Raw genomic sequence first — 26,323 nt, 5'->3', positions numbered from 1 at the left:
AAACACCAAAAAGTACAGTGTAAAGCACCTCCTCATTAAATACAAACTTCGTTTTGTGATGCACTGCATCAATGTTTTGCATACACCTTGATGCAAAGGAAATTTTAAATTGCATCCTGTTAAAATAAAAACAAAAACAAAAACAAACTTTAAGAACTGAACAAGGATGACTACAATGACATTCCAAGGAAGGATATTTTCTTTCAACATTGCATGTTTTTGTTTATATCCAACATGTTAGCACTCAAAGAGTTTTAATTTAGGAAAAATTTGAAAGAAAATTAAATTACAGATGCATGAAGAACAAGTTTAATATACCAAAGACACTTGTTATTTGATGCACTTACTTTCAACATTTGGGGCAATTCTTCAGGTTTTCCAAAAAATGGCATTAATAATACCTCTATATAATAATATTTAAAATAACAGAAAAATGAGAATACTTTTATACTGTTTTTCCACAAACTATTCTAAAAACAGAAAACTCATGCCCAGTTGTTTTTCCTTTGCTTTAAAATAAGATACCAGCAATTCTAAACTTGTCTAAAATGTATTGTTCTTGGGTCCAATGTTACGTATTTAAACTTGAAAAATGTTTTGCAATGAGTCCTTGGCCTCTATGAAAAGTACCGAATAGCTAAGGAGAATTGTTTATTTTCAAATTCTGTGACTGATTTCCAATAATCCCTTATCAAGTAGAAGTACTGGCAGAATACCAGATAGTAAAGATCAGATATAATTCTTTGGTATAAGCATGAAACTGTTACTGATAGCTTTCCATGACTAGCATAAACCAGTAAGTAAACCAAGGAGCATGAGACAATGATGTGTAGTATACAATGCAAGGTAGGCAGAAGTGATAACCTAAATGTTTTGTTTTATAGGAAAAGTCAACACTAATAATATATGCCAGAGAAACTTAATACTTCCTTATAGGTTTGAACATCAAAGGAAACCAAAAGGTCAAGTTTCAAAACGACCAAACTTCTAAACTTGTAGCTGGAGCATTTTGCTGGATTTTGGCATTTTACTATAATTTATAGTATACAACTAGCTGAAGACTCATAGCACTATCTTGGCACCATAGAATAACTCCCTCGACCCCTCCAAAGTAGGGAAAAAACTTTCCTCATATATTTGAACTTTGTATCTTACTGGAAATCAGAGTGAAAGGTATACAAGGTTATAATGTAATTCTATTGCAATTCTGCATTTTTTTCTTTATTACATTTACAGTATATTTTTGTTTCGGGAGCTATAAACTGTTTAATTTAGCAAGCTTTAAAATTTATAAATTTCAACTTTTGAATAAGAGTTGTAGTACTTTATGGCTATTAATTTTACTATCAAAATATCTAAGGGACTCAATTCATTTTTAAAATTATAAGGCTTTTATAGTATTACCTGTCAAGAATTTGTGGACATTAGAAAGACTTCACTAAATCCAAAAAGTATACCTAAAACCTGGATTTTGAAGTTTTTCACTTAAGTTTCTGGTCCTTCAACTTACTACTTCCTTTCATTAAATGCTTTCTTCATTTAATAAAACAGAAAACTGTCAGGTTTTTACATCAGATCTTCTCCAACGCCCTATCAGATAACTTTGTAAATATGCATTTACAGCCTTGAAACACCAATATTTTAAACTGAGAATAATGCCAAGAGCCACATTTCTTGTTAAAAGTTCACCACTAAAGATTTACAGCTCTGGGGGTTTAATCTAACACTACCTGAAAAATGAACCAAGTTCTAAATATTTCCATACATCTTAAAAGCCAAAACTGAAATTCTCATAAGATTTTTTAAAAATATATCTATTGGAGAAAAGGCAACTGCACTTATTACATCCACACTATTAAAGGATAAGTGACAGTAACAAAGGGACCTACTCAGATTTCTGAAGACCAAGATTCACCACTGTGAAGTCTAAAAAAAAGAGCAAAGGTGATGAGATCCTAAATACCACTATCATAAAAATAATCAATTTCTATCTTTCTGTCTTCCTTCTGCTGCATGAGGAACCAAAGAAGTAAACAGAACTGTTTCATATGGGCCAACCATGAAATCTTTAAGAAGAGATAGGTATATTCCCTGTTATTTTTTCAGGGCATTATTTTATACATGTTTAAAAAAAACTTCAAAAATAAAGAGTTATTTAGCCTTGTGAATATTTTGAAGTAAAGTTTCTTGAATTTCTGTGATGAACTCTTCAAGCAATCCAACTTTTCAACCAGAGTCATCACTCAAAAGTTCCTTTGACATGTGATCTATCCTACAGTTACAAAGCGGCTTCCTCCTTTGTTGAATGTCAAAGTGGCTCTTTGTTCCTTTAGGATTCCAAACCGTTCATTCAAAGTCATCCCTGTCTATAGAAAAGAAAAAAAGAAAATTACTTGATGGAAAGCTATATTTTCTTTGGAATAATAATGTGACCTTATGACTGATTAACAGTAAAGTAGGGAGGGTTAGTTAGGAAGGTAGTTAAGCTGTCTACTTACAGCTCCAGAGTTTAAACTGGCAATCTGACTCAGATCCCCTATCTCCAAACAATCAAAATGTCCACATTACACACTACATAAACCACACATATATGTATATTATAAAGCCTATGAGTCGTATACTTAGGATACTTCTATCTGAATTATTTTTAGGCTCTGGAAACACTGCCACCAATTTTAGTGATGTCTCTGATAAAAGTAAGAGTTATGTGGCCCAGTGATAAGAGTGATTGCCTAGCGTGCTCAAGGCCCCAAGTTCTATCAGCACTGCACAAATAAATGAATAAATGTATTGTTTTTATTATTTATTTTTTAGTTATAGGTGGACACAATATCTTTTATTTTTATGTGCTGAGGATCGAACCCAGTGCAAGCACTCTACCTCTGAACCACAACCCCAGACCAAAATAAATGTATTTTAAAAAGTAAAAAAAAAAAAGTTTTTCAACTTGTAAATATTTAAAAACAAATTATCTTGAATTTCTAAGTTCACAATAGAAATTCAAATAAAAATCTGGTTTCTGTTTAACGATTCACAAAATGTTCCCAAAGTAACAGAATAAAATAAAAATAAAGTAAGTTTGACCCAGTTTTATTTTTTGTATTGGGGTTTATACCCAAGGCTTTTGCACATGCAAAGTATGCAATCCATCACTCAACTACACCCCCAGATCAATTTTTTTTTTATACTCATCTTTGGTTTCAGATCTTTTTCTTTTCTTGGTACCAGAAATTAAACCTAGCAGCGCTTAACCACTGAGCCATATTCCCAACCCCTTTTAAATAATTTTTATCTTTTTCTTTTTTCTTTTTTTGGTGGTGCTGAGGATTGAACCCAGGGTCTTGTGCGTGCAAGGCAAGCACTCTACAAACTGAGCTATATTCCCAGCCCAATTTTTTTCTTTTGAGACAGATTATTACTAAATTGCTGAAGCTGGCTTTGAATTCTCAGTCCTCCCTCCTCAGCCTTTCAAGTTGCCGGAATTCCCGGTATGAATACCATGCCCAGCCCAGATTCTTATTTTTAATGGATATCAAAATAAATATGAACTCCAACATTCATTCATGATAATAGTTCTCAAGAAATTAGGAACAGACAGAAATTCCCTCAATCTGATAAAGGGAGTCTTTGAAAAATTTGACAGCATCATACTCAATGGTGAAACATACCAGTGAGTACGATGGTGAAACATTTAATGTTCTCTCCTCAGGCTCTGAACCAGACAAACACACAATGTCCTACTACTTCAACACTGTACTCGAGGTCCTAGCCATTATAATAAAGCAAGAAAAATAAATGGTTTCAAGATTAGAAAAGAATTTGGAAACTGACAGACTGTTTTTGTGGAAAATCCTAGGGAATCTACAGACTCATTAGAAAAGTAAGATCACAAGATGCAAGTTTAATACAAAAACTGTCAAAACAGATTATAAATTCACACTCATTAGGATGCTAATAATCAAAAGACAATATGTCAAGGATGTAGAGAAATTTAGAAACCTCATATATGCTAGTGGAAATGCAAAATAGCACAGCTACATCTTCGGAAAAAGCAGTTCCTCAAAATGCTAAATATGGAGTTACCACACAATCTACCACATTTATCAAGGACAAATGAACACATGTTCACATAAAAACTTTTACACAAATGTTCAAAGAATCATTATTCAAAACAGTCAAAGAATAGAAACAACTAATGAATGAATAAATAAGATGTGGTATATAAATATGATGAATTTCAAACAATAAAAAAGAAATGAAATACTAAAATGGATGAATCTTAAAAGCAGTAATGTAAATGAAAATGCCAGTCACAAAAATGAATGGAATTATAATAGATATTGTATAATTTAATTCATGAAATGTCAAAACGGGCAATCTACAGAGACAGAAAGTAGATTAGTGGTTTCCTAGGGTTGGGGTGGAGGAGTTAAAACATCCTTTTTAATTTGCTATTCTACATTTTTGTTATTAAGATACTGTTAAAGAAAGGTCTGAAGAAATACAGAAAACCTTTTTACCTGTTTTCCAACACTATTTATGTCAAATTGTAGAGGGACACCTTTAGGAACTTTCTTAACATCAGATTGCTCCCGTTTTGTTAAGAAAGAAGGTACAGCAGTCCGAGTTAATCGTGGTTTCTGAGTTCTATTAGAAAAAAATTTAAATTAACAATTAAAGCAGATAAATCATTTGGTACTTAAAATATCTTGATTTGTGAACATGTTCAAATGTATTAAAGTTATCTTACTGTATTGTCAAAACAAAGTATTTGGGGGCTGTGGTTGTGGCTCAAGTGGTAGAGCGCTCGCCTAGCACACGTGAGGCAATGAGTTCGATCCTTAGCACCACATAAAAATATAATAAAGCTATTGTATCCACCTAAAACTAAAAAAAAAAAAAAAAATCTTTAAAAAAGTATCTGGTTCATAACTATAGAGATTAAAATTTATTATTTTTCATAGATTATCTTTTTAGGTAGAATGAGAAGGTTTTTAACAATTTCAAATGAATGGTGATATCCAAGTTTTGGTCTTCTACTAAAACAACCTGTAAGCTCTTAGAGAACCATCCAACATTCTTTTGATTTTAATCATCAAGATGGCAAAAGATCAGAAACTCCATAAATCTAGAAGGTTTACAGTACAATAAATAAAAGATAAACTAAATTAAGTTCATCTAGATGAGAACGTGCCATGAAGGCTTTAAAGAGTAAAGGTAGGTCCATGTGGTCTGAAAAGTAGACGTCCAAAATAGAGGAAGAAGAGAGTAGTATGTGTAGTATCATCTCATTTATTATCATGTATACTTTAAAAATATACATTTACTTTATATGCATAGAATTTTTTTTATATATATTTCTTAGTTGTTGATGGACCTTTATTTATTAATTTATATGTGGTGCTGAGAATCAAACCCAGTGTCTCACACATGCTAGGCCAGTGCTCTACCACTGAGCCACAACCTCAGCCCTGCATAGAATTTTTAAAAATAAAAATATAAAAGAAACTGAGGGTTGCTGCACGCGCCTATGTATAATCTCAGCTACTTGGGATGCTGAGGTGGGAATATAGCAAATTTGAGGCCAGTCTTGGCACTCATTGAGACCCTGTCTCAAAAACTAAAAAGGGTTAGAGGTGTAGCTCAGTGGTAGAGGTCCTCTGGTTTCAATTCTCAGTACAGTAAAATAATAATAATAATAATAATATATAATTCTAATAATAATAATAGAAACTGTTAACAAAGAGTTATTTGAGGCTACAGAACCAAGAGGTTTTTTTTAACTTTAAACTTTACACTATACTATTTCCAATTTGTGTCATGAGTATTACTTTTTTTTTTTTTTTTTTTTTGTGGTGCTGGGGATTGAACTAAGGGCCTTATACATATGAGGCTAGCACTTTATCAACTGAGTTGTATCCCCAGCCCATGAGTATTATCTTATCATTACATTTCACCTTATCCCAAACTGGGCATCGTACTCTGAGTACAAGTTCAATACGTTTCTATTATCTCATATGCTAAGAGTGTTACAACTCTTGTAAAAAGAAAGAAAAGGCTTACACTGGGCATTGCACTGCTCCAGGATTGTCAATGGATACAGTTAAAATTCCTCCATTTGTAGTGGAAGTACGCCATCTAGTTTCAAAAAAATAAAAATTTCATTAAAATGGAAGTTTATAAATCCTATATTATTTTCCACATAAAAATAAATTATCTACTTATTTTGATGCTGGGGAATAAACCCAAGACCTCATACATGCTAAGTAAGCATTATACCACTAAGCTATAACCCAGTCCCTTATTTATTTTCTTTAGGTTTAAGAAATACAGACGCTTATATATAACAAATCAGCACTTTGGCTGTAGGAACTGGGCACTTGAATTTTTAGCTAAGTATCAGTGTAATAAATATATTTTAAAAATAAAAACAGAAGGGCCTCTAATGAAACCCACCAGCCTCTCAACCCAGTAGCTTCCTCCCCATTCCCACTCACCAGAAGCAGCATGTCTAATCTTTCCTATTTTTACTGCTTACTGATAATTTCCAGTTCACTAAAAGAAGTGTTCATGCAGTTTCCTACCAGTAGGCTACGTTATTTTAAATCTGTATTTCTTAAAGTAGTGTCTTTTAATAACCCCTCTACTATATGGAAGGATAATACTCCCTGTAATCTTTCTTTCCACCTTATCTCCCACTATTTATCAGCTCTACTTTTATATTAACATTTGTGAAAATGTGACATCTACATTATATTCTATTTTCAAATTAACCATTCCATGCTTTGTCTACAAATTGAATCTCAAAGGTCAAAACAAATAGAACTATGTCATTATTATGTAGATATGATTCACTGCAGTAGCAACAGAAGACTATTAATTCTTTTCTTATGGTTTCCAGTGTCATACCTTCTCTACTAAAGAATCCTTCCAGCATTAGGTGCGAATAGCATTTTTTCTTATATTCTGATTGCTCAAAATCATGCCCTACTAAACTTAGTGTCATATTTCAACCATGACCACATTTTATGTTTTAATTTCCAAAAAGTGGCCATAATATTTAACAGTTTAATCTCAAAACTTGATAATTAGAGTGTTACAACTCACAATTGGGGAGTGTAATTGTAACAGAAACACATTTTTTGGATATAGAGAAAAAAGACTATGGTGAAGGAAAATGTTCTATTGTTTTCAAAGTTTTACAAATTTTATAAAAGTTCTACTAGATTTTCTATTCATATAAAAGCAGTTATGGGGGAGACAGGCAAAAAGCTATTTTGTTAAAATAAAATAATAGGCAATGAAAAATAAATATGCTAATTTACCTGGTTCTCAAACTATTACAACAATGACATGTGCAAACTCAAAAGTGTTTGAGGGAAAAGAGTAAAAATAAAATAGGATTTATTTGGGGCTTAATGTAATTTTGGGTCTCATTTAATTTCTTTCAGACTGGGGCACACGGTAAATGGAGTAGCTAATGTTCTGTGAATTTTATTTTATTTTATAAAGAGAGTGAGAATTTTTTAATATTTATTTTTTAGTTTTCGGCAGACACAACATCTTTGTTGGTATGTGGTGCTGAGGATCGAACCCGGGCCGCATGCATGCCAGGCGAGCGCGCTACTGCTTGAGCCACATCCCCAGCCCATGTTCTGTGAATTTTAAAAGGACATCTTGAAAACACAAATTGAAACTTACTGACGAGTTCTCTTTGCTACTACATCGTCTAGCAGTTGTTCTGTGTTCAACTGGGCCTGAACCTAGAGGGATAAAGAGAAAGCAGTGGATCCCAAAGAATTTGAATTGAAGCATCTATCATGCACTGAAACACTTTATAACTCAGTGTGGCGTGTGTAAGAGTACAGGAGAGGGGTCTGTGCAATTCTGGCAAAATCTCTGTTGGGGTTATTGTATTAGAACAAGTGAAAAATACAAATTTATTATTAAATAATAAATTAAATTCTTGTAAAAAGTTGCTACTGAGAGCAAAAAAAGAAATGTAACAAAGAACTAACCTAAAGTTGTTTCCCACATTCCAAATGTAATCCCTGCCTCAACCAAGAGCTTTGACTATGATTAAGAGTAAAGGATTCTCTTTGGGTAAAAAGAAAACACCATTAAGGGTTCTTAATACCTTTAGGCCTCTTCTAAAAAGAAAAGTTGCCTGACGGGTGTCTTTCTGATGGCTTAATTTATTTCCACTCCTGGTAAAATTAGCTGGGATGTTATTTCTGCAACAAAAACAAATATGTCATGTGTTATCTCATATACCTTGCTTTCAAATATTTGAGTAAAGATAAGTGAAATAGTTACATTCATAGGCTGAAAACTTGAATGTAACAAAGACTTCAAACTGTTCACTTATTTCAATGAATCTATTGAATTTGATTTATAAATATCTCCTTCTGCAGCATATCATAAACAAACTGGCTAATTTTGAACTAACTGATTTTCCAAATATTCAATTCTCTAATATTCCACCTGTCTTCTGAAGAAATTTACAAGGTTACATTTTAATGCTAATTCCTGTAATATAAATTTGGTGAAAACGTAAATTTACAAATTTGCTTTAGGATTAGTAAAAACAATCACACCTAGGCACATTCATGTCAAACTGAAAACCAAACATAAGACTTGAAAATAACCTTTCCTCCTTCAGCTTTCTCTTCCTACTAACCCAGAAACCTTTATATATTAGTATGAACCACAGAGAGACACTCTTTCACTTTCCTATTATTTCATGTTCATAAATAACATTTGATTTGACTTTTACCAATTCCCTTCTATTTTCAATAGAAAGTTGGTGAAATATGAGAAAAAAATCTTATTTATCTACTACATAAACAGGTGCTTAATAGGCTACCTAATCCTATTTCCAGCAGTACAGAGGTTAAAATGCAAAATTCCTCTAGTTCGCCTAATTAACATGTAAGTCTCATATAAACAACAGGTTCTTATTTGAGAAGGACCCCTTTCACAAAAGGTACTACCAAATGATTCTCAAAAATGAAAAGAGCAACTGCAATTCTAGCCATTCCATTTATACAAAGACTTCCTTCTAGATTTGGTATGAATTATCTTCTATGAGATAAATAAATGGTATTGGACACTGAAATAAGATAATTTCACGGCTTGTCAGCTTCCTTTCTGCCTACTTTATCCTTACATAGAACAGAATGCCACAACAGGTATAACTTTTAGGTTTGTATTATTCCTTTTATTATGAAAGTAATTTCAGCTGAAGAAACATTCATGCAGAATTTTTTTCTTTCTAGTTTGCTTTTTCCACAAATAATCTACATTATAATTCAGTGTTGTAGTAAGAGACACAAGACTGAATAATCAATTCAACTTCCAGAATTTCCAGTTTTAAATAATTCTAATTGAGGTGATAGAATTTTTACCAAAATGATCAGTTTTATGATTTTATTCTATTTGTCAAGGGAGGTAAAGAAGAGTGATGCTTTTAAATAAATTTATATTAGTTCAAGTCATCCAAAATACAGTGTCCAAGAAATAAGAAAACTATTACTAAATGCTTCCATGTATGATTTCAGATCAGTTATCTCAAATATCTGTCTTGAAAATAACAATAATCACTATAAATGTATTCTTCTGAAAACGTACTAAAAGAAGTATTTATTAATGCAGTACAGTGCATTATTTACTTATTCCCGAGTACTTACTTTCTGTTTAACTGGTTAGGTCTCTTGAGAACTGCAACAGGTTTCCTTTGTACTTCATTTTGTCTCAGAAGATTTGCCTTCCTTTTTAACACTGGAAAATATCGTTCTATATTCTTTCAGAAGGCAAGAAACTATATTAATTGGATTGCTTTTTGTTAATAAACCCTACTACAGTAAACATTTCTGATGCAGAATGGACAAGAGACTGACAACTGCTTGGATCTGTGAATAAGGGTGATGGAGAAACTAAAATTACATTTTACATTACACTTAATTTCTTGTGATTCTCTGGGGATGTGTAGGTGATGGGGAAATGTGATTCTGGAACTCAAAAAAAAAAAAAGAATCAAAAACAGAGATGAAAACTATGGAATATTTTATATAAGCATGATTCTGATTCTTAAGCTATGGTTTAGGTAAGTCCCAAGGTCCATGTGTTATAGGTGTCCCCAGGGTATTGCTCCTAAGAGGCTATGGAAGTTTCAAGAGGTAGGGCTTATAGAGAAGTCCTTTGATCATTGGAGGCAGACCTATGGGATTTCTGCCCCTTCCTCTTTGCCTTTTTGGTCATGAGGAAGGCAATTTGCTCTGCTACATGCACCTGCCAAAGGCCTAAAGCTATGAGTCCTGCCCCTTCTAGTCTTGGACTGTAACCTTCAAACTATAAATCAAAAAATACCTTCTTTATTTATAAGTTAATTATCTCAAGATATTCTATTAACACACTAAAGCAAGGGATAAGAGGACCAAGTTCCAAAATAAATATGTGAAAAAGAAAGAACAGAGGGTATAATAGCAAAGAAGTTGGAGTCAAAATGGTTAGACAGGAAAATTCAATATCATAAAAAACAAGGATGAAATGTCCACTTTTCTTTCCATCGCGTATTAAACTAAATCCACCATTAAAGCTTAATTTAGGTTTCCATATCTTGCATGAAAGACTAAAGTTCTTGACCTTGTGGACCATATTTTACACTTTGTTGGATTCCCCTGTTATTTTAAGCATATGAGAAATGCTTCATAAACATCCACTGACTACACAAGGTAAACAACAAAGTATTAATTTTCATAAACATTTAAAAGAAGTAAATGTAAAATCAAGGATAAAGACTATCAAGAACATAGGAGAAAAGCCACAGATCAGACTGATGCCTACTCCAAGCTTTGTATTTTGTTTTTAATAATAACAACAAGGGTGCTGGTGTTATGGCTCAGCAGTAGAGTGAGCACTTGCCCAGCACATCCAAGGTGCTGGGTTTGATCCTTAACACCACATAAAAATAAATAAATAAAATAAAAATATTGTGTCCAACTTAAAAAAAAAAAAAAAAAATATATATATATATATATATATATATAAAGAAAAAATAGGGGCTGGGATTGTGGCTCAGCAGTAGAGCACTCACCTAGCATGTGCAAGGCCCTGGGTTTAATCCTCAGCACCACAAAAAAAAAAATAAATAAATAAAATAAAGGTATTGCGTCCAACTACAACTAAAAAATGAATATTAAAAGAATAAGAAAAATAATAATAATATCAAGGGCTGGGTGCAGTGTTGCACACCTGTAATCCCTGCTGCTTGGGAGGCTGAGGCAAGAGGACTGCAAGTTCAAAGCCAGCCTCAGCAACAGCAAGGTACTAAGCAACTTAGTGAGACCCTATCTGTCAATAAAATACAAATTAGGGCTAGGGATGTTACTCAGTGGTTGAGTGCCCCTGAATTCAATCCCCAGAAGCAGCAATAATAATAATAATAATAATAATAATAAAAAATACCACCAGCAATAATAATAATAATAATAATAATAATAAATACCACCAACACCACCAAGGACCATCCTTCATGATGCTATTGTTGCATGTAATTTTTCTTCAAAGTATCTGGTACATTATAATCACAAAACTGTGATAACTTTATATCTTGAGTTCACTAAATATAAACAGACTTATTTTTCTTGTCCCGTTTTCCTAAATGATACACTAAAACAACTATTTACATAACGTTTATATTATATTAGGTACTGCAAGCAATTTAGAGATTATTTAAAGTATATAGGAGGATGTACCTAAGTTACATGCAAGCAGTACACCATTTGAAATAAGAGACTTAAGCATCTACAGATTTTGGTATTTGAGGAGTGTCCTAGAATCAATTCTCCATAGGTCTGGAGAGATGACTATTTGAGAATGAGGAAATTTAAGTGTTCCTCTTGACTAGAAATTATTTTTATTTGATTATCAAGATTTTTATATAATCCCTAAAAAAACTGCATAAAAAATAAAAATCAGCTGAGCATGGTGGTGCATGATTATAATTCCAGTAATTGGGAAGGCTGAGGCAGGAGGATTGCAGTTTCAAGGCCACCCTCAAAAATTCAGCAAAGCCCTACGCAATTTAGTGAGACCCTGTCTCAAAATTTAAAAAATAGGGGTTGTGGCTATGGCTCAGTGGCAGAGCACTTGCCTGGCATATGTGAGGCAGTGAGTTCGATCCTCAGAACCACATATAAATAAATAAAAAATAAACACACATCAACATCTAAAATATACTTAAAAAAAATTTTTGAAAAGAAGCTGTGGATTAGTGGTTAAGTGCCCCTGGGTTCAATTCTAGGTACCAAAAAAGTTTTCTCAAGCTTATTCATAAAAATGTAAGTACAAATAAAGGAAAAGGGTTTTTAACTCAGGATGAAGTCATCATTCTACCTTGTCACTTAGAGGTGGACGATTCATAGGACTAATCCCTTTTCGAATTCCAGTTGCTTTCCTAGCTGCAAGACCAGTGATAACTCCATAAGGACGTCTCTTTCCAGGTGTTACTCTTCCTTTACGGCTCAAAGTAGCTTTACCAAAACCTATAAAAGGAAAAAAAGACACAATTGCTGGATGTGGTGGGAGCTACTTGGGAGGTTAAGGCAAAAGGATCACAAGTTCGCGGCCAGCCTGGGCAATTTAGTGAAACCTTGTCTCAAAATAAAAAAATAAAAAGGGATGGGGTTGTAGCTCAGTGGAGAATGCCCCTGGATTCAATCTCCAAAGGAGAAGGAAAAGGAGAAGAAACAATGTCAATTTAGGAATGCAACTGTGAGAGTCAAAGGATACTCAACTGCTCAAAAGAGTAGATATACGAGTATTTTATTACTTATTATTTCCATATTCTTTTGAATTACACAAAATATTTCATTTTTAAATAGGGAATAAAAGTCCACTGGAAAGGGTTCTGTGGTTGTATTGAACTACAAAGGAATAGATGATTCTCACACGTTCCCTTTAGCCTTCTCTTCTGTCACTACTTTCTTAACAGGACAATCTAGACTGTATCTGTGCATTCTGGTAGACACTAAACACAAAACCACTAAGCTCTGTTTGTTTGTGGCAGGGGTGCTGGTGATCTGACCCAATACCTGGTGCATTTTATGCAAGTGCTGTTATCAGTAAGCCAACTCTGCAGCCCTATATGCGTCTACTGAATGCCTGAATTACTATTAGACTGAATTGAGATGGTACAAATAATGTAAAAGATTTCACTAATGATTTTGTATTAATTATATATTTAAATGATAATACTTTGAATATAATGAGCTAAATGATATCTATTATTACGTGATTCACATTTGTTTCTGGTAGTGCTCATTTAAAATAGAATCATTCTCTCATCTCCCATTTATTACTGCATTGCAATCTGACTTCTTAACTTTCAGCCCTATTCTATTCAAATTGTTTTTTATCAAGTCTCCAATGAGTGTCAATGGACATTATTTTCATTTCTGTGGCAGGTAACATTACTGTGCTTTTCCAACATGAACCTTACTGATTTAAACACTTTTTTCCCAATTACTAAAGATACATGCTCACTGTAGAAATTCTACAAATATATAACATTAATTCGCAACTATATTTAAGCAACTCAAAATTGACTATGCATGGCTAATACTACCATTACTACTGCACTACGCGATACTACCATTTTCTAATAGTAAATACCTAAAAGGTGAACCAAATCAATCATGTAGCAACTATAATTTTATAGTCTAAGTACTATCTTATAGCCTAACACTAATATTAATATTACTATGAATATTATCCCATGTTTTTATATTGTTTTATTGCATTACTTTTTAAGATACATTAGATCCAAAACATTTTTACACTCATCCATGACTATTTCCTTAAGACACAAATTTCAAGAAGGTAAAATACCAGGTGAAAAGAGTAAAAGCAAAGTCTTAAAGATTTTTACTTAAATTGCAAACATCTTTTCCAGAATGAGTGCATTCATTTATATTCTGAAGAACTTAAAGAAGGATGCTTCTTTTTTTCTATTGCTGATAGAAAGTATAAACATTATCATTCTTAATCTTTATCACTTAGTCTCTGGAAAAAAATGTGCCTTTTTTGGTAGTTTGATTACTAGTGAGAATAAACATTTTTTCTTCTCCAATCTATAGAAGTCTTTATTTTGTCACTAATTGGTTTAGCATAGCTCCATTTTTTTCCATAAATCTTGCATGTTTCTTGTTAAACTTGTTCCTATTTTATACATCTTGTTGTCAGTTACAAAAAAGATTCTTTTCTAATAATAATTTTCATATTATCATTCACGGCACTATAGAAAGCTACTGAGGTTTTTTTAAATTTTTTTTTTGTAATTTTACTCAATTAACTTCATTTTATTTATTTATTTATTTTTATGTGGTGCTGAGGATTGAACCCAGGGCCTTGCACGTGTGAGGCAAGCACTCTACCGCTGAGCCATAACCCCAGCCTCCCCTCCTCCATTGAGGTGGATTAGTGGTTAAGTATCCCTAGGTTTAATCACTATTTTGTAATTAGCTGTTCCACTGAAATCAATTATTAATTTTTATAGTCCCTTTCAAATTATTTTCTTGAGATTTCTTCTCCCTGTTCCTCACTCCCATTGGTGCTGGGGATTGAACCCAGAATGTCACAAATACTAAACAAATACTATACCACTGAACTACACCCTCCAACCTGAAATTTCTTTTTTCCTTTAATTTCTTGGGATTTGGGGGTGATAATTATGTCACCTACAATGATATGATCTTCCCTCTTTCAAGACCTCAGTTTTTTTAAAATTTCTTAATGCAACATCCAGAAATTTCAGAGGATCATGCAAAGTAAAAATTGTGATAGAGGGCACTCTCATCTTATTTTTGGGAGAATACCTTTGTTATCTGATACTCTACATTTGTAACATCCTAATAGGTCTTGCAACAAGAAAGTTTCACAGCTAAAAATAAAGTTAAAATATCTTCTCTACTGTAGGAGTTCTCAGGATTAATGTGTGCTAGGATTCTCTAAGAGAGGAATGACTGCATATGTCAACTCTTGAAACTTTCTGTGATGTCCCTATTAGTAATTTTGAGACCAGAGTTCAATAAGACAGTTATAAAAGCCTATGTTAAGATGAATGAACCACTTACCAATATATTGTCTTTTAGCTTCCAATTCACTTCCCATTACTGGCCTGCCTCTGATAATGGAAAATTATTTTCTTATCACCTAGTATAATGTTAAGCTTTGTAAGTAGAGTGCGCTGAAAAGATCTGAGGATAAAGGGGCTTTTCTTCTTTCAGTGTGCTTCTCAAGGTGTATTCCTATGGCACAGAACACCAAGTGATACCAACCTTGCCAGAATGCATTAGGCTAATACTATGGTGAGGCCAGAAAGACAAAATTTGAGTGATGTCTTAAATTTTGTGCCTTAGGCATCTGCCTCGCTCTTGGCCCTGCCTATTCCTCTAGTAAATTTAAGATGGCCATTTCCACAGGCAGCCTTCCATAACATAGAAACTCAATGAACTTCTTTCTATCCAGAGGACCATGGCCTCACCCTCTCCAACAAGGTCAGGAACTCAGAAGGAGAAAGTGGGAGCCTTCAAGATTTATTCCTTTCCCAGGGGCTGGGGTTGTAGCTCAGTGGTAGAGCACTTGCCTAGCATGTGTGAGGCACTGGGTTTGGTTCTCAGCACTGCATACAAATAAATAAAATAAAGGCCAATCAACAATTAAAAAATATATATATATATATATATATGTGTGTGTGTGTGTGTGTGTGTGTATAAAATATATATACATCAAGATTTATTCCTTTTTCAGGTGGTTCAGCCTTAGTCCTAATGATACTTTATTAATTTTATTTATTTATTTTTTTTTAAAGAAAGAGTGAGAGAGAGGGAGAGAGAGAGAGAATTTTAATATTTATTTTTCAGTATTCGGTGGACACAACATCTTTGTATGTATGTGGTGCTGAGGATCGAACCTGGGCCGCACACATGCCAGGCGAGCGCGCTACCACTTGAGCCACATCCCCAGCCCTGTTATTAATTTTATAATTATAAAAAAGCAATAAAGACAAATTCTTTAAAAATCTTAAATTGAATATGATTAAACCATGTTGAGGAACCTGTACATGAACTCAAATCTATAACTTGCTATTTTTATTTGTTTTAAACAATGAAACAACTAGCGAGGCAGTGTGCTAAAAAAAAGGCTTTATATTGCTTAAGAACCTGAGGTTGATACTAACATCTTAATTTTTCTGCTGAGCAAAGTGAGGCAAAGAACAATGATTACTGAGAAGTCAAGTTAGGAAAAGAAGAGAGCCATGATCTAAGTGCAGGTGGTTATGGCTCCAAAAACTGAATGTATGTCCAAACTGGGCTATAAAAATTAAAGGAAAATAAAAGGTAGAATATAATCAATAATACACTTCCAAGGTGAAAAAACAACTATCACAGAAAAAGTAGTCTCTAGATTTGTTACTACAAAATGATATGAAGATTTCAGGTCAGTGTGTTGAAGTACAAAGATATGGGCAACCACACCATATTAAGAGACAGTCTAGGGAAAAGGATAAAAAGTGAATGGATATGTTGAGTTCAAATCATACAGGGCTTTGAAGAGGGATAAAGACTACTGCAACAAAGAATGAGGGGGTCACAATATTCACACTCAAACTCTAATAACCTACAAGGAGTACTTTGGAATGATTGAAAGAAGGAAACAGAAGGTGGTAGGACCATTTCAGATACTACTGTGCCCCTCAAACATGACATGATAAAAAATTGTGAAAGGAACGAGAAATTTGAAAATATTCAAAATGAATGAATTAGTAGGGCAAAGAGAAAGATTAAAGGGAGAAGGAATCCATTAATGTTGTATAGTTTCAAGATTGGATGAGACTGATGAGAAAGTCTCATTAACAGGAATAAAACTGATTAAAACAAAGTAAGTGGTAGAATATTATCGATTGGTACATTCTATTTCTACTTGTTTATAGTACATCATTCCCATATGTATCATCCTTTTTCACTGTCTTCTGTTTCTCCTTGAAAACCACTAAAACTACAGAGAGAAAATTTCCTCTTTTAAATCCCTAGACTAATCCCTTCTATGAATTTCTTTCACACATACATCATTTGCCTCAGTAGTTTCAGAAGCCTTTGGAAGGTAATTAAAGCTACAAGGGTGGAGCTATAATGAATGGGATCCGTAGCCTTATAGAAGGGACCCAGAGAGTTCTCTATCCCTTTCTGCCATGTGAGGCTATCACAAGATATCCATAATCTGCAACCCCAAAGAAGGCCCTCACCAAAACCCAATATTGCTGGCATCCTAATTTGGGTCCAATCTATAAAACTGAGAAATAAAACTTCTGAAGTTATAAGCCGCCTAGTTTTAGCAGCCTGAACTAAGTCACTGCTTCTGCTCCAATCGATTTTAATTACCATGTCATATATATATTCAGGAAAAGTCTACTGTAAGTTCATGAGAATAAAAACAGAATTAAGGTCCTAGTAGAACAACAGTCTTTTGACCTTGTGGGCCCTTGAGTTTTGGGGATTCCCTTGAGGTGCCCAGACAACATTTTGAGAACCACTGCTGTATAGTATTCTACCACTGAAGGACAATTAGGTTGTTTTAAGTATTTATGGAGTACCTAAATCATATTTCAATCACAGAGTTAGAAAGATTTCATTTACTTACTTACAACAATCAAAAATCATAATGAGTATCTGCCAACTCTTCTCTGCTCTCTTACCTCAAACTAATATCCTCACTGACATTACAATATGGAAATAAACTACTCCCAGCCAATAAGAATTTAAGACATTCCCATGTCTCTCTGCACATTCATGGTATACTTAACTGTGGCAGCTCTTCTATTTTAACCTGTCACATGTAAGCAGAAAACGAAATCAAGTACAAGCTCAATTTTGTGATATCTAAGCTGTTGCTAGATATCACTTATCTTGAGGCTCAGATCATAAGTCCCATAAAAGAAAGTTTGTCTGATCCTTCATGGGCTAGAGCATATTTCACCTTATTTATTAAATCATCCCTGATCCTCACTGCACAAAATCCCTACTTGAAGTCCAATAAAACTAACCAAAATTCTCTTATGATATTTCTCACACTCTTATCTTTTCTATCTTACTTCTGCTACTAGAAATTTCTTAAAGCAAAAGACCACAACTTTACATGGTTTCAATGAACTCTAAATAGTTACTTTAAAATACACAGTACGCATATAATATCACATGTAAAATGGTATACTGAACAACATTTATAAAAAATCTTTAAATATAAATCAATGAAATTACATATTTATTTGCTACAACTAAATATCCTATCATAAAATTTACTTAGATCAGCTATTTAATAAAATTGAGAGTAATTTTTTTTTTGGTAGGATCAAATCTCCATTAGACATATTTTAAGGACATGCTGACATATTAGCTGTTAAACATAGAACAAATTACATGCAACCAACTGGGGATTACATTTTGTTTTTCAACATATAGAAAAAAAGTCAATTGAAAACTTAGTTTCTCAAAGATTTTTTTTTTAATTTTTTTTTAAATTGTTGATGTAATCTTTTTATAAATTCATTTATTTGTATGTGGTGTTGAGAATCAAACCCAGTGCCTCATACATGTGAGACAAGTGCTCTACCACTGAGCCACAACCCCAGCCCAAAGATATTTTTATATATGAAAAAATTTACTTTTTATTTGAATAAAAGTTTATTCTATTTTTTTTTGGGGGGGGAACTATTTTAGGGCTTTTATTTTATTTTTTTAGGTCTTTTTTTATTATTAATTGTTCAAAACATTACAAAGCTCTTGACATATCATATTTCATACATTTGATTCAAGCAGATTATGAACTCCCATTTTTACCCCCTATATATATTGCAGATTCACATCGGTTACACATCCACTTTTTTACATACTGCCATACTAGTGTCTGTTGTATTCTGCTGCCCTTCCTATCCTCTACTATCCCCACTCCCTTCCCCTCTCCTCTCCTCCCATCTTCTCTCTCTACCCCATCTACTGTAATTCATTTCTCTCTCTTGTTTTTTTTTTCCCCTTTCCCCTCACTTCCTCTTATATGTAATTTTGTATAACAATGAGGGTCTCCTTCCTTTACCATGCAATTTCCCTTCTCTCTCCCTTTCCCTCCCCCGTCTCATCCCTGTTTAATGGTGATCTTCTTCTCATGCTCTTCCTCCCTATTCAGTTCTTAGTTGCTCTCCTTATATCAAAGACGACATTTGGCATTTGTTTTTTAGGGATTGGCTAGCTTCACTTAGCATAATCTGCTCTAGTGCCATCCATTTCCCTGCAAATTCCATGATTTTGTCATTTTTTAGTGCAGAGTAATACTCCATTGTGTATAAATGCCACATTTTTTTATCCATTCATCTATTGAAGGACATCTAGGTTGCTTCTACAGTCTAGCTATTGTGAATTGTGCTGCTATGAACATCGATGTAGCAGTATCCCTATAGTACGCTCTTTTAAGGTCTTCAGGGAATAGTCCGAGAAGGGCAATAGCTGGGTCAAATGGTGGTTCCATTCCCAGCTTTCCCAGGAATCTCCATACTGCTTTCCAAATTGGCCGTACCAATTTGCAGTCCCACCAGCAATGTACAAGTGTACCCTTTTCCCCACATCCTCACCAGCACTTGTTGTTGTTTGACTTAAAAGTTTATTCTAAAATGCTGATATTACTGCTAAGTAATGAATCATATATATGTGTGTGTGTATGTGTGTGTGTATGTATCTCAAATATATATGTGTTCAGTTTCTGCCTTAAATTCATTTTAGAACAAAATAATAAATAAGCTTCCAGACTGCTAAAAGTAACTATATATGTAAAGTTCAGATTACATCTAAAGCATTTGATTTGGAGTCTTACCTCTGGAGAAGTTAGCAAATCCTAAAGGTTTCAGATGATAAGAAAAAGAATCTGGAGGTAGGGACTGGGGGTGTAGCTTAGTGGTAGAGCATCTGCCTAGCAGGCATAAAACCCTAGGTTCAGTCCCCAGCACTGCAAAAGGGGGGAAAAAAGTTTGGATGTAATTTTCTATGCAGAATATATAGCTGAATCCATATACTAAAAGGATTCTCATTTAGAAAAGGGTGTTTGCTTCCTATAATACTGCAGAAGTAATAGATAAGCATGTTTTAATTCAAATTAAGAGAACTTTCTAGTAAGTAGAATCATCTCCAAAAATAGGTCTTATGAAGTGGTACACTTTCAATAAACATTTAAACTGGAGTTAGTTATTCTATTTGAACATGTCACTGGGAAGAAGCTAGGATCTCATGATACATAAAATTTTTCCTAATTCTAAACCCTAGGTATGACTTTGACTATTTCTATTTTGAGGCTTCTTTTTTAAAAAAAAAATATATATTTTTTTTAGTTGCGTATGGACTGAATGCCCTTATTTGTTTTCATGTGGTGCTAGGATTAAACCCAGTGCCTCACACTTGTTAGGCAAATGCTCTATCCCTAAGCCACAACTCCAGCTCTTATAATAAAATAGTATCATCACCTATTTAAGGAAACTTTAATTTTTAAAAAAACAGGTTTTAACCAGGCATGATGGCACACGCCTGTAATGCAAGTGATTTGGGAGGCTGAGGCAGGAGGATTCCAAGTTTAAAGCCAGCCTCAGCAATTTAGCTAGTGAGACACTGTCTCTAAATAAAAAATAAAAATCAGCTGGAGGTGGGTTCAATCCTGGTACCAAAAAGAAAAACAGGTTTTATGCTATAGGGCAAGTCAGTGGAACAGAAAAGGAGAGGAAATACAGAAAGAATTTACCAAAATCATACTATGAGCGTGTATAAATATATCACAAGAAATTCTACCTTTATGTATATATACAAAGCACCAATCAAAATAAATGAATGATGGGGCTGGGGTTGTGGCTCAGCAGTAGAGAACTCGCCTATCATGGGAAGAGCACTGGGTTCAATCCTCAGCACCACATAAAAATAAAAAAATAATGGTATTGTGTCCAACTACAACTAAAACAAAACGTTTCTTAAAAAAATAAATGAATGAATGAGCAAAAGGAAGATCAATAGAGAAAAGAGAATGGGGGAAAGAAGTGGGAGGGGAACTGGAACCGCAATGGGATATTTCAAATCCTATATGTATGACTTTTGTCAAAACTACCATGTATAATTATAATATTCTAATTAAAAAAATAAAGATAGTATACTAAGAATCCACAAATAACAGCATTTCATTAAAACTTACTTTCAAAACTTACCAGAGTTTTGCTGGATCCCCCACCGTACTCTCATCTTGAATTGCCGAGTACTAGTTTGTTGGAGTCGTCTATTCAGTCTTGGAAAATTCTGCTTCTTTCCTTCCTTTCGGTTCAACTTGATAATATCATCTACAACAGAGGAAATGCCAAAATTATTTTCATTTTAATTTACTAACTACTCAGTCTCATTTTTTAGTTAATAGATTTCCTATGTCCCTAACTTCTACTTTGAAAGCATTGCCATTAAGAGGTTAATAATGGGCTGGAGTTGTGGCTCAGTGGTAGAGTGCTTGCCTAGCAAGTGTGAGGCACTGGGTTCAATCCTCAGCATAAAAATATATAAAAATAAAAGTATTAAATTTTTTAATAAATTAAACAAAGGTATTGTGTCTATCTACCAAAAAGAAAAAAAAGACATTACTAATAATAAGATAAAGCCCAAATCAGCCATTTTGCTTGGTGTTCTGCAGGAAGTTTTTGTAGGAAAAGTTCAAATAAATAGCCCAAACAGATCTACTAACAAATGAAGAGTTCTACTGTCCATAGCACTTCTTTCCATAATGAATATAAATAAAAGTCATTTACAAAAATTATTCATATTGTGCTTACTTTCCATAATCACAGAACTCTCCATTTTTAAAAGATGACCACCTTTTATTAAAACCATAGGTGAGGGCTGGGGCTGTAATTCAGTGGCAGAGCATTTGCCTTGCATGTGCGAGGCACTGTGTTCAATCCTCAGTACCATATAAAAATAAACAAATAAAATAAAGGCATGCTGTCTATGGACAACTACAAAAAAAAAAAAATTTTAAAGAAAACCATAAGTAGTCAAAAAATAAGTAAACTGCCGACCAAAATTTCTAAATTCATCTCAACAAATATTTATTGAGTATGTACTTTGCACAATAACTGTATATGTAAGGCTGTGCTGTAATAGAAGCAACAAAAGTATAATGCAGTCCCTGTTCTTAAGTATCTTTAATTGATGAATCAGATGTTCAAATAACAAATACAAAATTGAACGCAAGTGCCATGATAAAGGTGTAATATTTTAAAAATTGCTAATGGTTACATCCTCTAGCAAAGTCATTCAGGGTTACTTTTTTTTTTTCTATATTGACTTCTGTAATTTCTGCAAGCCTTATTATTTACAAAAAACACTTTCAAACAACTCCAGGATAATTCATAAACATCACATTTTACTAACACCACAAGAGAACAATATGAAGATTGGAACACTAAATGTACTCCAGATTCCTATTTATATCTGTTAAAGATTACTAAAAATCAACAATCCTTATTTAAGAAATATCCAAACACTTTCTCTACAGTCCTAACGCCAATATTAATTTTAATGATTGATAAAGCAAATAAACCAAAGATTATGTTGTACATAATCAACAACTTCAAAATAAAACTTAACAATGATTAACTTCAATTCTCTTTTCCAAATTGTTTAAAGTACAAATAATCTATGTGACTAGAATCAGTGTTTTCTAAGTCAAAAGGAAATATTATAGATTTTAAGGATCAATGCTAATGGCTCTACTTCACCCACCTGTAATCTATAAGACTCCTACTCACATTCAAATACTATTCATATTAAATACTTCAAATCTCCTCCAAAGTATGTTGTTGTCTTCTTGAGATCAATCTCGAAGCACAAAGGCATTTGTGAGGGGCTGGGGCTGTAGCTCAGTGGTAAAGCACTTGCCTAGCATGTATGAGGAGGTACTGGGTTCCATCCTCAGCACCACATAAAAACAAATAAATTAAATAAAGGTATTGTGTTCATCTACAACTGAAAAAAAAAAAAAAAAAAGTCAGCCAGGTGTGGTGGTGCCTGCCTGTAGTCCTAAGAGCTCAGGAGGCTGAGGCAGGAGGATTGAAAGTTCAAAGCCAGCCTTAGCAACTCATCAAGGCCTTAAGTAACTAAGCGAGATCCTGTCTCTAAATATAATACAACAAAAGGGCTGGGAATGTGGCTAAGTGGTTAAATTCCCCTGGGCCCAATCCCTGGAAGGAAGGAAGGAACGAATGATGGAAGATTTGTCAAAGTTAAAGACACCAGGGCTGAGTGTGTTGTTCAAGGGTGCACAGGCTCAGCATGTGAAAAGCTGCAAGGGCCCAGGTTTGATCCACAGCACCACCAAAAAAAAAAAAAAAAAAAAGTTAAAAGTTAAAGACAATAAGTTTGGTGTTGTGGCTCAGCAGTAAAGTGTCTGTCATTCCTGAGGCCCTGGGTTCAATCTCCAGCAAGTAAAAGAGGAGGAAAACAAAGATACTAAAACCCATTTTTTTAAACAAGATAAGGTTTCATATCAAATATATGAACATGTTAAATTCTCAAGAAGCAGAAAAAAAATACTTAGAAGACACTACTTTTGAAACACTACTTTCCTTTAACAAGTTGCTACTTATTCTTGACCAGAAGTCTATAAAATCTCAGAGCCTTGAGAATATGAATTTGGCTAGGCACCATGGTGTACACCTGGTATCCCAGCAACTGGGGGGACTGAGGCAGGAGTATTGCAAGTTCAAGGCAAGTTTGGGCAACACAGCAAGATAACTCTCCACAGTGAAGATAATTATCCCTCCATTCACTTGAATATCATAATCACCAAACAAAATACATACAAAAAACAAAAATTGCAAGCTTAAGAAATGTTAGTTATGAGAATACATATTTAATGTTTCCCTACACTCTGGAGCTTGAAGGTCTAGAAGAAAACTGAAATCCTGGTTCTACCACTTATGGGCTTGACTTTGAGCAAGTTACTTAATTTCTCCATGCCTCAAGATTTATGTAAAATGTGAATAACAACAATGGTTTATATGTAGTGTAAAAATAAAATACAATGCTTATTGTACCAGGAACTGTTCTAAGCAGTTTGTACATGCATATTGACTCATTTAACACTTACAACAAACCTATAAGGTAGATAAACTGTTACTATCACCTTTTAACTGAAGAGACACTGACAAGTTATTTGCCTATAGTCTCATGGCTAGTAAGTGGCAGAAAAAGCAGGATCCCCACCTGAGACAGTGTGTCTCTAGATTCCATGCTGTTTAACACTAGGAGTATAATCCTCAAGGAATTATTATGTAGATAAACCAAGGCAACATATAAAATGCCTAGTCCAGTGCCTAGCAGATATTATTAAACACTCAATAAATATTGTTATACACTTTCCTAGCTTTAGGTCAAAAGATTCTTCATTTCTTTTGAGCTTTCTACTGACAAAACAGTAAGACAAAACTTGAAGGCAAGCATACTAGTTCTGTTAACTTAGTTAATTCCCACACTGGGTTCTGACCTGTGGCAATCCTAGAAAACAAGAGCTCTTGACTTCTGACCAAGAACTTTCCAGATAAACCAAAACAAAAAAGAAACAATCAAATGGAAAGAATTGACAACTAAAAGAATATTTTTAGGCCGAACACTATCCTAAATACCGTCCTTAGAAAACTTACATCTCTAAATCTACTAGTCAGGCATTTACTTTTCAAATATCTGAAATACTGCAGGAAAGAGAGCAGGCAGATCTGATTACATCTAATACCATAACTTGAATCCCGACAAAAATGTAATTACTTTTGGACCATCTAAGTTGGTGCCTCGGTAGTGTTAGATGTAAATTTTTAACGGAATCACCAACCTTGCTTTTTATGTAACAGCACCAAACCTGGCCACCCTTCTTATATGTGCGGGACCCTCCCGCCCCTTTCCCCCACCCCGTGCTCTACCTGGCTTTTAGCGATCCACGTAAATCCCTCGGTTTTTATTACTTCCTTTTTCTAATTAGCTAATAACTTTGGGGCCAGGATAGGGAGAATGTGCTTTTCTAGACACACCTAATAACACACATCTGATGCGCTCCTTGTCTAACGATTATTCTGACAGAGCTCCAGGGCCCGGGGGCACCCATCAGCAGCCAGTAGGCCTGAGCGGCTATGCCCAACAAGCCCTGGCCGGGAACCACTCTTCTAAACCCATCACAGACCCAGCTGGGATTTAGGAAACCACAGCTCCCCCAGTTCCCTCTCCGATAACGCCTCCGGCGAACACGCTCGAGGGAAACCCGCAGAGTTTCCCTGACAAAGAGCGGGGTAACCGGCCAGTGGTGGCGCCCCTCTGGGGGACACGAGGGTACACACACCTCTGGACCCTCCAAATCTCCGGCCCGCAGCGTCCCCGTCCACACGGCCCCTCGTCAGAGAGAGCCTCCACTGAGGGGACGCCGGAATCCCTAAGGCTGCACTCCGGCACCAGGCGTCTAGCTCCGGGTGCCCCTCTGGACCCCTAGCTCGGTTCCGCCCACCCGCAAGAAAACTCGATCGGCAAACGCGGCCAACGGCCCCCTTCCCCCCACAGACCGCGCCACTTGGTTCCACCCACACCTCCCCCCTCTCCTACTCGGTCCAACTCGGCCCCTCACCCAAAGACATATCGATTTTGTCGAGGTTTTCATTGCTGCGGGCTTTCGGCGGCGGCGACGGGGTCGCGGTGGCTCCCACCAACCGGGTACCAAACCGGTTCATGGCTGGAGACGTCGCGCTGGAACAGTCAGCCGGGAAGGCCAGAGTCAGAGGCCTGCCACCTCCCACTCACGCACGCAGTCTAGCTGCACCGAGGGAGCGCGCACGCGCGCTGGCGGCGTCCTCGCCCTCCCACCCGCGCCAGCGGGCGGGGGAAGGGGCTATCGAGACTAGCTGTTGGCAAGAGCGGCTCACGCCAGCGCTAGCTGCTAGCGGCCCTTGCCGGTCGGGACGAAGCACAGGAGCTTCTACCTTGTGCGCTGGCCACACCGGGGCTTTAACAGTTCGTCTTTCGGCCCCAGTAGGGGGATGCTAGACCCTGAGTACCTCAAAATCACGTTTTAAATGATACCATGATACTCCGTGTCCATCGGTCCCTCCTGCGGAAAGACCCCCTGTGCTTCGGTACTCGCGAACCTTGATTGCAGCCTGGGGAGGCGGAACAGACAGACCCCTGCGAGCGTAGATTGCAGTACTGCGTCCCAGTTT

At 35.1% G+C, this 26,323-nt stretch overlaps 1 protein-coding gene across 1 annotated transcript; it reads right to left on the bottom strand.

Moving 5' to 3' along the window:
* Positions 1-2,178: 2,178 nt before the first annotated feature.
* Fyttd1 (forty-two-three domain containing 1) lies at positions 2,179-25,933 on the bottom strand. The gene is made up of 9 exons (XM_076868386.2): positions 25,735-25,933; positions 21,290-21,418; positions 12,397-12,545; positions 9,690-9,802; positions 8,138-8,234; positions 7,702-7,763; positions 6,064-6,138; positions 4,521-4,647; positions 2,179-2,366 (listed from the first exon to the last, which is right to left on the bottom strand). Exons 1-9 carry the CDS (start codon positions 25,835-25,837, stop codon positions 2,268-2,270), a joined length of 954 nt encoding a protein of 317 aa, XP_076724501.1. The 5' UTR covers positions 25,838-25,933; the 3' UTR covers positions 2,179-2,267.
* Positions 25,934-26,323: the final 390 nt, after the last annotated feature.

This window comes from Callospermophilus lateralis, chromosome 10 (assembly GCF_048772815.1).
Source record: "Callospermophilus lateralis isolate mCalLat2 chromosome 10, mCalLat2.hap1, whole genome shotgun sequence".
NCBI lineage: Eukaryota > Metazoa > Chordata > Mammalia > Rodentia > Sciuridae > Callospermophilus > Callospermophilus lateralis.
This window is presented reverse-complemented; position numbering and strand designations above follow the sequence as displayed.

Excerpts from the sequence above, each read along its gene's own strand:
- Fyttd1 (XM_076868386.2), bottom strand. The coding sequence starts at position 25,837 with ATGAACCGGTTTGGTACCCGGTTGGTGGGAGCCACCGCGACCCCGTCG. Across the intron at positions 7,764-8,137 it reads TTTTTAGAAGAGGCCTAAAG|GTTCAGGCCCAGTTGAACAC; the intron begins GTATTAAGAACC and ends TTATCCCTCTAG. Across the intron at positions 6,139-7,701 it reads GTAGCAAAGAGAACTCGTCA|ATGGCGTACTTCCACTACAA; the intron begins GTAAGTTTCAAT and ends TTTTGAAACTAG.